Genomic DNA, 12,746 nt, shown 5'->3' with positions numbered 1-12,746 from the left:
AAGTATCTCTCTTGGAAGGAGCCTCTCTGGGATTTTTAACTAAAATCTGCCAGCATTAAGTGTGACAAATGTGGTAGACATTACATGTAACAGGTATCTTTAGGAGTGGGATGTCAGAGTCTCTAAAATGTTCAAGCACTGATTGTTGTCTCAAATTTCTGAGTGCTTCATCCCCATCTGAGTGATGAACATCCATGGAATTGGCCAGTGCTTATTGGTGCTTTATAACAAACCTACACGGACACAGTGGTGGAATTGGGTTTGCTTGTGATTGAAGAACGAGATGGATTTTTGTCGTTGCTGTAACAATTGGACTGTTGTGTGAAAAAATGTTAGTGGCGTTCACTGGAGTGAGTTGACAGCTCTAGGATGCCTGTTCCCAAATTAAAACAAGTGTTCCCAGCTCTGAGGAATGATATCTGTTGAACTTCTGCAAGGTGGAGCTCAGCAGGGTCTTAGAAATGATCTGAAGAGCTTAAAGATTCTAAAAGTGCCTTTGCTGTGCTTAATTTTAAAATGCCAGCTTTGAACTGGAGTTAATAAGGGTAAACCAGGAGGCTGAGCTTTCACTCCCACCGGGCTATTATATGTACTCACAAAGTGGAGAGAACAGGACAATCTGAGGAGTCCCCAGAAGAATGTAAATGCATTGCAAGTGTCTAGACATACAGTCACTTGTACTGTAAATGACATGGTGAAGTTTAAAGAAGGCTTGCACTGCCTAAACTTTAATAAACAAAATGATAATCATTGATGTCTCACCTCCAGCTGCATTAGTCTGGTCTTTGGAAATAGATTAACCCTTCTGCAAAGGATGTAGCTTGATGTTTCAGGAGCCACTGGGTGACTGGAGGGGCTGTGAGCTACGAGCACTGAGCCTGGGGCAGGGCAGGATGGTCACTGTGTGGGTAACCACTGGAATCTTCAGTCATGCAGTGTTTGCATGCTGGGAATTCACAGGCAACAGGTTTCAGTAACCTTTTCCAAGCTTGTGGGTGCTGTAGCTTCTGGTGTGTTCTTTGTTCTCTTTTGTGGTTGTTTTGCATTTGGGTTTAGTGAGTGACCAGTAAACACTGCAGGAGACTGCTTCAGTGTGCAAGGTGCTCTTGGGAGAGAGTCAGGATGAGGTGAATGAAGTAATTAAGTTCAGCACCTTTAATTCTGTCAGCTTCCTGAGAAGGGCAAATGGAGGGGGAGGTGCTGATCTCTTCTCCCTGGTATCCAGTGGCAGGATGCATGGAGATCATTCAAAGCTGCACCAGTGGAAGGTTACACTGGACATTAGGAAGTATTTCTTTACAGAGAGGATGGTCAAACACTAGAGCAGGTTTTCTAGAGAGTTAGTTGATGCCCAAAGCCTGACAATGTTTAAGAGGCATTTGGAAAAATGCTTTTAATAACGTACTTTAACTTGATCAGCCCTGAATTGGCCAGGCAGTTGGACTACAGGTTTGTTGTTGGTCCTTTCCAACTGAAATATTCTGTTCAAGCCCTTGTTCCTGGGTTTCCTTTGGTGGTTTCCTGCTCACCTCCTTCCTTAGGTGCTCTGGTTTGCTTGCAAAGGCTCCCAGCCTTCTCTCTCATGAGACTTGACAGTCTAAATTCTGCCCATGCCCTTAGCCCTGAGCAGTCCAAGTTCTGGCAAATGGCAAAGTTGGAGCTTGAGTGACTTGAGTTGGTAGTGGTTGCAGTCAGAGACAGGATCTGCAGCACACAAGCATGGACACAGTCAGGCTGCCCAGCTGACTCATGTTTGTGGTCCCTAGGATGTCACTCCTCCATCCCTGGTCTCTGGATAACTGTGTCATACTTGCTTGTTTAGGACTCTGCCTCCTGTGAATGGTTACTTCTCCTGGGAAGGACAACATCTTGCTTCCTTGAGGGTTTTCTGATGCTCTGTAGTGGATACAGGCAGTTCTCTGAACTGTTCTGTCACAGTTATTGCCATTTGTTGGGATGGTGAGATCTGGGCTCTGTGTCTCCCTGGCGAGTTGGCTTGTCTGCGTGCTGCTGGCTGGGATGGCCATCCAGTTGTGTTAGGAGGATCTGCCTGGCTGCAGGCTGCTGCTTTGTCTGCTGTGTACAAACTGGTGCTTTTCTCCAATCCCAGCACCAAGCTGCTTTTGCAGACAATCATACTGATAACACTCTAACTTTGTCCAAGAGCTGGCCATCTCAGAAACATTCTCTTTAATACAGCCTAAGCCAGTGGCTTACAAATTCAAGGCTTCGTCTTGATCCAAGTAGCTTTCCACTTGAATGAAGATGGAGCCCTTACTACTGTGACTCCTTATGTTGTAGATGTTTATATTTTATGGCTAAACTAACTGATATATTGAATTCCAAACAGTTTAGCTGGCAAAAAATGATATATTGTACCAAACCTTGCAGCACCAGCTGTAGGGTATTTTCTCTGCTGATTCTTGTGAATGCTTTTGCGTAGATGTACGTATTTGCACAAGGAAAAACAAACTACTGTTGCAGTCCTGTGATCTATGAACGTTTTAATTACCATGATGGTAATTCCAGCTCACCAACAGGCCACTTATCTTACCTTTACTGCTGTACTAGTGGTTTATTTTAGGTCCTGTTAGAGGTAAAAAGACTAACTGCTCTGCAGATATGCTTGTCTGCTTTAATTAGTCTTCCTTAAGCTGTGCAAAGGGAAACTGCACCTAATTAGTTTTCCTTAAATTAGAATTGATATACCAGCCTGTGTATGTTGACACTATCGTTACTGTCTAATAAACTAAGTGCCCTATTCTGCAGGTTTTTTTTCCAGGTGGTTGGTTTGTAAGATGGCAGGCAGAGCCAGTGTGCCGGCTTTGGCTTTAGTGATGCTCTGGTCACAACCTCAGGGCTGGAGGTGGCTGGGCCAGTGTTGCCTGTGACTGGCAGAGACTCTGTGTGTGGCCTGTGCTCTCCTGACTCCTGCTTGCAGGTCCACCACACTTGGTGCAAGCCATTCCCCTGATCCTCCATAACTCTTGCAGGAATTGCTTTTCTCTGTGCCAGAACAAGACCACCTCTGCAAACCTGCATTACAGAATCACAGAATCTTAAGGATTGGAAGGGACTTCAAAAGACCATCCAGTCCAACTACCCCTACCAGAGCAGCACCACCTACAGTAGGTTGCACAGGAACTTGTCCAGGTGGGTTTGGAATGTCTCCTGAGAAGGAGGCTTCACAACACATCTGGGCAGCCTGTGCCAGTGCTCTCTCACCTGAACAGGGAAGAAGTTTCTCCTTGTATTTCTCTGGAACCTCCTATGTTCCAGCTTGTACCTGTTGTCCTTTGTCCTGTCATTGGCCATCACTGAGAACAGCTTGGCTCCATCCTCCTGACACTCACCTTTTACATATTTGTAAACGTTAATGAGGTCACCCCTCAGTCTCCTCTTCTCCAAGCTGAAGAGCCTCAGCTCCCTCAGCCTTCCATCAGAAGGGAGATGCTCCACTCCATCATCTTTGTGGCTCTGTGCTGAACTCTCTCCAGCAGCTCCCTGTCCTTCTGGAACTGAGGGACTCAGAACTGGACACAATATTCAGATGTGATCTCAAATTAAATGAATTAAATTAAATTAAATGTATGATTTGGGCAAAGAGGCTTCCGTAAAAAGTGGAAGTTTCCACACTTTGGTTTTGATCAGTGCTGGGGGCTTCTTAAGGCACATGTTTACCTCTAGTCCTTTACAGCACCAAGAGCAAAAGACCTCATAACTCTGTGACTCTATCTCCTAAACTGGTTTCCTTTAAACAAGGTGTGTGTATCTTGGAACGAGTGGACTTGGAACATCTCATTACTTCTACAAAGAATGTTTTGAGAATTCAAAATGAATAAACCACATTTTTATTAGATGTAGTGACAATGAGAGATGGCTTCTTCAGGGCTTTTAAAGAAGAGAGAGAGGAGGATGATCAAGCTCTTTAACCCACAGGGTCACCACAGCCCTTCAGAAGCTAGAGACAGCTGCCAATTCATGTTTACCTGTGGTCGATGCAAATATGCTGCATGTAGCTGGCTATTTGTTTTTGCTTAAGCAACTTCTTTGTTAGCAGGTGCATAAAAAGTACCAGTTGCCTTGAGGTTTAGTCACACAACCCACTGCAGGCTGAGTTTGTTATTGATGATGGTTAGAAATGTGGTCTGATCTTCGAGATCCGTTGTGCCACAGCCTTTGAGGTACTGTATGACCAGACAGTATAGCCAGGGAAGCAATCTAAACAACTTCTTCTTCACAGGGCAGACTTGCTGGGAGCAATGTTATTTCTTCACCCAGATGTTTCTTGTTAGCTGTCTCCAAAGTCCTCTCTGGGAATTTGCAAAGGAGTGGCTGGTGTAGGTGCCAAGGGAGGGGACAGCCTGCAGAGCAGTGGGCGCTGCACTGCCCACACCCAGCCTTTCCTCCCCCTTGCTTTTCACTGCTGTGGGATGCTTCTCTGCCAGATGAGAGGTGTCTCTCTGCAGCCTGCTGGAGATAAAAGGTGATACAGAGAGAGCTGGAGGAAAAGTAGGAGGTAGCTGAGGACATGCTTTCCTCAGAGACCTTGTGCTGGAGGAGCACGTATGGAGTGTAGTGCTGCTGTCCCATCACTTGATGGATTGTTTTCTTTCCCTCATGCCCTCGTTCATATAGGCACCTAAAACTTCTCCAGCAATAAAACCTGAACAACAGAAAAGATAGTTCATCACACTTAATAGCTCAGTGGTGAGCAGAATTAGCTTAGAAAACTTCAGAGAGGTGTGCTCCTTTGTGCAAAGGTTGTCTCAGTACTCCAGACTTTGAGCTCTGCTTGCAGATCAGCTGCTCTTGTCTCACTGGTTACCTGACCATCAGCTCTGCAACACTTCCGCAGAGTCCTTATGCCAGGGAGTACCATTCCTTGTGTTCTTTGCTCAGTGACTTTCTTACCTCACCTTACAGTCTGTGCCCAGAATAAACTGCCTGTGACAAGCTCCAAGTCCAGGTCCCTTGAGTAGTCTTAAAGTAGAAGTGGATCTGAGCCTGGTGGTAAAACTTATCCCCACTGCACTGCATATAGCATTTCTTACCAGCATTTCTAAATTGGTGTTTGTCTGGACCCCTCTTCAGCTTTGCATCTGTGAGTTTAAGTATCTCAGGCGGCAAGCTGTGTCTGCAGTTTGCATGCAAAGAGGCTGCTCAGAGCCTGGCGAGTGTGTGTCTTGAAGGGCATCAGGCTGTGCACAACGTGCTGCCCTGGGGAGGCTGAGGCCACAGCTTTCTTTGAATTGGGATCACCCCTGACCTCTGCAGTAGATTTGACTGGCCCAAATACATCTCAGCAAAGCAGCCTGTTAGTTGCTGCCATTGTATAAACGTGTTTGGAACTTGGCACTCGTGTATTTGTGCTGCTTTCTTTCCAGGGCATTCTGCAAATATGCACTTTGTTAAAACCAATCTGCTAATTTTTAAACTGCCTGGAGCTACAATTCGCAATGGGTGGCAGATGCTTGTGGTTGCAGGCCTTGAACATCTGGGATAAGCTATCTATCCCCCTGACACAGAAACTCACATTCTCTTTGAAGAAGCTTTTAAACCTTTTTCTTGCTCACTTGTCAGATAAGGCAGGCCATTAGTGTCTGTGACGTTTGCTTCTTTTAAGTGAAATAACTTAAAGGAAGATTTATTAGATGTGGCTGGGTGAAAGTCACGGTGCCAGGATGCTGTTACTTTTATACCCTGGACCTGCTCTATCAATACATGCAAGCTGGCACACAGCATGTCCCCATACTGCCTGTAGTATAGGTGTCTGTCTATCTGCATATGCATGATTCCCTAAGAAACTTGCACAGCACCTTTGGAGCCAGAGGTATCCTGAAATTCCATCCTTAGGTGGATTTTTAAGGAATATATATTTATGATAGTAAGGTTGTTTGCAAACCAAAATTGTTTGATTCCCAGTGCTAGACAGCAACAGATCAAACTCCTGGTGTAGTTGAAAAGATTTTATATCTTTCAATGTCACAGTCTCTAATTTGTTTAGATGCATGCAAAGGATCAGAAACTAACTTGCATCTAGGGATTAAGGCAGCTTTGCTATCCAATCTGAAAACTAGCATATTCGGAAAGGTTTCCAGTCTCGGAAGGCAGTGAAGTGCTTTACTGATTTTTATGTCTTTGAAAATCTCTATTTAGTGTGCCTGGTGGAATTATATAAATACATGCTGCCAGCTGTCTGACACCATCAGATACCACACAGAGCATTTAAGTACTGAACTGGAAGGCCTGGGAAGATAGAGACGTTTGCCCTTACTGTGTGAGCACCCATGCAAAAAGGCTAAGGCTTGCTCATTCCACGTGACACTTGCTCCTTTAAAAGTTCACTGTAATTTTTCCCCTCCTACCTCAGGAGGATACAAGTGGTTATGCTGTAAGAAAAATAATATGTATTTTCATTATACATGTCTAGAAGGGAGTAGCCATTGTGATATGAGTTTTTCTGAGGCAAAGAGGAAAGAAGCAGTCTGATCTCTTCCTTGGCAGCCTCAGCCTCTATCATGGTGTTCGAGGATCCTTTAACTGGGGAGGGGCTGACTTATTCTAAAGGTTAAGATGATAACAAAATAAACCAGTAAACCCATTCCTTTACTGTCTTCACTGTCCTTCAACTCCAGTCCTGCATTCCATACATTATTTGGGTGAACCCTGCTGTAGTCCAGGGTCCAGACAAGAGATTGCTGTAGGGCAGCTCAGGATAAAGGAGGGCCCCGAAGCAGGAGTTCAGGAGGTTTTATTTGTTGAATGCTTCGGGTTTTTCGTCTCACTGGTGCCAGGCTTTGCTCTATTAAACATGGTAATTCCTAAGTCAGATGCTCTATTTTGTCTCATTTACGTGACCCTAGACCATCTCTGTGGTCCATCTTGGTATGTTCCTAGTGTTCCTGCCAGCCACTGCTGTGGAACATGCACATGTAAACCATCCAGGGCTGCATATTCCAGGTACCACCTAGTACAGTGACAGGGTGTTCAGCTTTTCCTAAGCACTAAGTTGGTTTGCTAGGTATAATTAGCTGAGCTCATTCTTTCTAGAACTCTCATAGTGTTTCTGTTTGAACCTGCTTGTCCCTTCGGTGCATAACAGGCAATGTAGATGTTACAAGGGCCTGCACTTCTTGGATGTCTTTCCTCACACCCAAACTCTCAATTTTATTACCAATCAACTTGGTTTGTAAATGTTTCATTGCTTCTGCTCTGTGCTAGCTGTGCTTGTGGAGTTTCAGATGCTTCAATATCTCTACACTTATGTATTGTGAGAGGGAGTTGTTTGTGTTCCATTTAGTTTTGCAATTAGGAATAATCTATTTTTACTCTAGCTGCAAGGAATCAAGAATTTTCCTGCTCATTTCTTTGGAGTGAGCTTGATGGGCTAAATTGTTTAGGTTTTGTGGAAGAAAATCAGTAATGAGATGAAAGCTGTTAAGAGCAAGCAGTTAAAGCAAAAAGAAAAACTTCAAAAATAAAAAAACAAGCCAAGGAGATTCACTTGTCTAAAACTTTTTTTCTCCAGATTAGAGTGGAAGATATTTCAACAGGCAGTCTTCTGAAAACATGGCTGTTGTTGTCTGGATGTCTCTGGTGATCTCTGTGTTTTGATACGTTCTTCATGACTGGAAGATAAATTTTCCTTTTCTTCTTTTTCCCTTGGATAGGAAAGAATGCATTTTCACCATCGACCCATCAACTGCCAAAGATCTTGATGATGCTTTGTCCTGTAAACAACTCCCTGACGGTATGAGATATGTTTTACAAAATACTTCTCAGTGTTTATATTCGGCTGTTGACACATTCATATATATAATTTGTCATGAAGTATTCTTTACCAAATATGAGTAGAGTAATAAACTAGTTTTTTCTCTTGTTGTTTTAATTGCCTGTTTTCAGAAATCTTACAGCAGAGATATCTTCAAGCTGCACTGTGAAGCAGTCTTGGTGTCAGGAAATGCAGAACCATAGAGTTTGCATAATCAGAGCTGTAATTTGATTTGAGCAGATCTCAGCTGTCTCCTATCATGACAGGAGTTACAGCTGAATAACTAATATGCCACTCTTGCAGACTGAAGTCTAGTGAAACTTTGACCTTGAATACGCAACCCCTGGATAAAGGATCCAGTTTGAAGGTCACGGGCTGAATTGCCTTTTGGTGTTTATGGGATGCTGGGAATTGTCAGATGAGCAGAGTGTGCCTTATAAGTTGTGTTATTCTTCTCATTGCCTTTTAAGCTTTCTGTTCTGCCTTGTTTGTACTTTCAATGTGCTGTAAGCCAACAGAACAGAAAGTAAAGCTCCAAAAGCCAAATCTTGATGCTTCTAACTTAAACTTCCTTCTTGTAAGCTTGCTTTCCATCTAAGTTCTGCTCATTTGCTTTGATAAGATCCAGCAACAGGCTTGGGTAGAAATATTACATGATTTGATTAGCCTGTGCGCCACTAATAGGGAAGATAATGTGATATATTTTTTGTTGTTTTGGTTTGTTTTTCTTGCTCTTGCTAATCATCACAATGTGATGGAATCAAAGACATCATTCCCTTTTTCTGGGCTGAATTAATTCTGTGCAGCATGGCCGATGAATTGTCGTGTCATTTAGACCCAAGTACAGAAGAGTATTACAGGGCTATAAAACTGATTAAAAAAAAAAATCAGAGATGAAAGAAAATTTGAGGCCAGTAAAATTAATTATATTGTGCAATAGCAGTTTTGAGGCAAGATTAAGGAAAAATTGCAGTTCTATTTCACAGAAAATGTAGACAGTCTTGCTGAGAGATTCTAAGCCGATCTCTCTTCTCTGTCTTTCCACTTTATTGTGATCTGCAGCCCCTCAGATCTAAGGTATTGAAACTCTGGCTTCTGAGCCTTTGCTGCTCACATACGTGTGGGTTTTAGATGCTGCACGAAACCATTCACTGAACTGGTTTGTGGTGCATACCTCTGCATTTTTCTCTTATCAATAAGCCTCTTGGAGAAAGTGATCAAGGAAAATACCTGTTTGTACAAGAATTCTTCTTTCCCAGAAAATCTCCAAAGCCATTGCAGAGCTGTCAGAACTGTGTCATCTCAGAGATACATCTGTAGAGCTTATTGCCCAAGAGACAAGGTACTAGATCCTCAGCCAGGGTATGGTCAGCACATAGTCTCCATTCTTAGCAGGAAAAAGTAACAGAAATGTCTATATTTCTATTACCTGGCATATGTACTCTTCATTGCAGTCCTTCTTTTGCATCCTGATGGGGAAATAGCATTTAGAGATAGCTCTATCAACCTGTTCCTGGGTGGGACTGGCCTCTTTCTAGCTGAGGAGACTTCAGCTTCCAGCACTGGGGACTTCAGCCCTCAGACCTGTCCTTTGCAGCTGGTAGGAGACATGCAGATCCATCTTGTATCACAAGTTCCTGTGACACTTTCTTGTATGCAAGTTGAATCTCTGGGTTTGTTACTTTTTTGGCTCACTGAGCTGATAGCTTTTCTTTCAGCCTGTGTTCCTCTGACTACTGTAGCAGTATGTAGATTACTATTAGGGGCCCATGAAATGTGGATGTCAAAAGCAGGAGTATAAATCCATCAGCACAGGTGAAGTTTTTTAGATACCTGTGCTTTGAAATTTTTTCAGGAATTTGCAAATGGAGAAAGATCCAAAATGAGTGCTTGGGAGCCTTTTGGGTTCACTTCTTCACGTTCACTTCCTTGCAAAGCTATGGCCATTCCCAGATCTTTGGTGTGAAGGAGAAGCCCTTATGGGAACCTCAATCTTATGCTTAATAGGACCTTTTGATATGTTTTGGAGGTACCCTGAGCTTTTTTGGCTTTAAAAGTTGCTATGTTAGCTGCAATTATTATGACAAAGAGTTTTCGAGGTTAAGAGTTTATCCAGGGCTGGCAAGGCTGCATCTCTCATGAGGGTGATGTTGTGTTAAGAGTTAACACAGCTTTTATTCCAAATGTAAACGTGGTTACAAGAAGTTATTATTTTTTTCCATCTTTTTTGCCCATATGTAAAACACTAAAAAAAAAAAAGAAAAAGAAACAATGCAAAAAACCCCACCCCAACATGAGCAAACCACATATCTGGCATCCTCATGATGTCAGGATATCTCCAAAAATCAACAGAGAATGCAAAGCTCAATTCAGAAAATCTTTCCCTTCGTGTATAGCCCCCGTAATAACTACAAGAAAAAAGAAACCACTTGTTGCCTGCACTTGTATCAGACAACTCAATCACTTCATTTCAGAAGATTTTGAAGACTTAAATTGTCTTTGCCCTCAAGCATTCCTTGCTTAGTTGATTCAAGACTGAGTTTCTTTGCCTTGAAGGATCTTAGGCACCAAGCAGAGAGATAAGGGACTGTTTTTTCACCTTTACTTAGTTAAAAAACTTCTCAATGTAACCTTTATCAGTTTCAGTCTCTGGCTGGAAGACTCACCCATGCGATGTCCTCAGTAAAAAATGAGAAGGAATTTGTTTGCTGAAGTAGTCCACAAATTTATCATGAAGAACTACCCGGTAGCAGAATGTCACTAGCAGGGGAAGCATGGGATGCTTGTGGGAATAGCTGTATTTTTAATGGAGCTTGCACTAGGATATTGCAGCAGTTGGAAACTTTTCAGTGATATATGCCTTAAGTGGGCCAGTCTGGTTTTGAGAGGATTTTATATTGGAGTCTGCTTTTGATTAGCGGCCGTGCTCCTCGTTATTGTTTAATGATAGCAGTAGGGAGGTAAGCTTGCTGTTCACATTTGTGAGTGTATATTTTAAAAGAGATCAGCTCCAATAAAGAAGGAAAATAGGGTTATTTATGTAACAGCTTCAGAAATATGAACAAACTGTACTCTGTTTAGACGACTCAGCATAATCTTGGAGTAAAAGATGAATCTGGACTGCACCTAGTTTCTACAGCCTTTGTAGAGCTGTTTCAGGGTAGCTTGAGGTTTTAAGCAAGTTCATTTCAGTCGATGCTCTTTTTTGATCCTTTCTGCACGTCTTGTAGCAAATTCCTGCAGCCAGGAGCATACAACAGAGCCCTTCTGGGTTTGTACGGGTGTTGCAGGCTCTTGCAGAAAACAACCATACCTCTCTGAGGCCTGAGGGTTTTCACCCAGGGTGCAGACATTTAAAGATTTATTCTGATCTCATCATGCAAGAGCATGCCAGGTGACCTGCCTGTCCCAGTGGCACCAGGCAAGTTTCCCACACATGCCAAACCTCTTCTGGGAATTATCTGCAAGTGGTGTTTGTCTTTCTGGTAATGTGCTGATGCAGTTGTGTTGGAAGGCTGCTTGCTGGTAGGAACAGAAATGAAATTTGACAAATTTAAAGGCAGATAATTCCATCTAGTGAAATGTCAGGCTGTGATGGGAAAGGATGCAGCAGAAAAGGTTGGGGTGCATTTCTGAGGGGCTGTCTTACCCCTGCACAGTTTTTTTAAATGCTGATTTCAAAGCAGTGCTTTGAGCCATACTGACAGAGCTTCTGTATGTCTTTTGTGTGTGTATGTTGATGAATGAGTTGGTTCTCCGTGTTGTTCTTTCATTCCTGTATCACTACAGTCTTTCACAAAGCAATTCAGATGTAAGTAATTTAAATCTTCTTCTAGGAGGAATTGTTGTGCTGCAGGGTAGAAATATATTCTACAGGCTGTTTGCCCTGGTTTTTATGTCCTTAGTGACATCAATTGTCTGCATTTTGGAGCAAGGTCGTAAATAGATGCATTCATTGAATCTTTCAGGTACTTACCTGATTACTTAAGCAAATGAGACTTCTGCAGTGTGCTACTCCCTGTTTTTTTCCATTCCCTTTAAATCTGTTCAACCTATTGTTGAATTTAAATTAAATATCCCCAAGGGGAATGGGATAAAAGCATCAAACACATTATGTTTCTGTAAGTGTGAGGAAAATGTAAGCAAAGAGAGCTACTCTTCATGGCCCCAGTCTGGGAAGAGTGCATCATGACCTTTCTCCTTAGCAGACAGCAGTCAATCCACTGTGGGCTGCAGTTTTTAGAAACAGATCTGCAAAGAGGGAAGACATGTCAGTTCAAGGAGCCTGTTTCACAGATTTTGGTAAAACCAGCCAACGCTTTGCCAAATGCTGGCAAAATTATCCCTTGTCTACTGCAGGCCTAGAGACATGGAATGCATTTCTTAGACCTAGTAGACACTTCGGTAGATATCCTCTATTTCATGAGCTCCAGGTTCTTGTATTTCCAAAGCACCTGTAGAGCCCTGGTAGCCCCAAGATATTCTCTGCTAACTGAGGTGACCTCTTGGTCTTTCTCTCCTTCCATCCTTGTTTTTTCCTGATGTAGTTTACAACTTGAGTCATTTAAATTTTGCAAAGTTGCATGCACTTGTGCTTTGCTTTTTAAGACATAAATATTCCCTCTTCTATTCATCTTTGCTCCTCTGGCCACTTAAGGACTGTAGGGTGAAATGTGCTCTAGCAACATATACTACAGGACCTTTCAAGCTGATCCATTTGGTTCCTGCAGTGTAGAGTACAGGAAGAGTTTGTAATTAGAGTCATGCTGGGCTGACTTGCTTAAGATAAACACTGAAGAATGGACTAGTGTTGAATCAAAAGCTACATTATGAAATTACTTTGCTTCCTTCGTTGTAAGATGTTGAAGATTAGCAGACAGCAGACTCAGAGAGAAAATGACAAACCCCACATTGATGTATGAGTCAAATGTAAAGTGACCTTAAAGTGCAATTTATTTAAATTTATTGCAGG

The 12,746-nt window shown here is 42.6% G+C and overlaps 1 protein-coding gene across 1 annotated transcript in view; it reads left to right on the top strand.

Annotated features, from left to right (window-relative positions):
* DIS3L2 (DIS3 like 3'-5' exoribonuclease 2) overlaps nucleotides 1-12,746 on the top strand; it is a 188,814-nt gene that overhangs the window by 88,352 nt on the left and 87,716 nt on the right. The window contains exon 11 of the mRNA XM_062006087.1: nucleotides 7,674-7,753. Within this exon, the coding sequence (XP_061862071.1) occupies nucleotides 7,674-7,753 (80 nt within the window). The remainder of the gene's footprint in view (nucleotides 1-7,673; nucleotides 7,754-12,746) is intronic.

Source organism: Colius striatus, chromosome 12 (genome assembly GCF_028858725.1).
Source record: "Colius striatus isolate bColStr4 chromosome 12, bColStr4.1.hap1, whole genome shotgun sequence".
Classification (NCBI taxonomy): Eukaryota; Metazoa; Chordata; class Aves; order Coliiformes; family Coliidae; genus Colius; species Colius striatus.
This window is presented reverse-complemented; position numbering and strand designations above follow the sequence as displayed.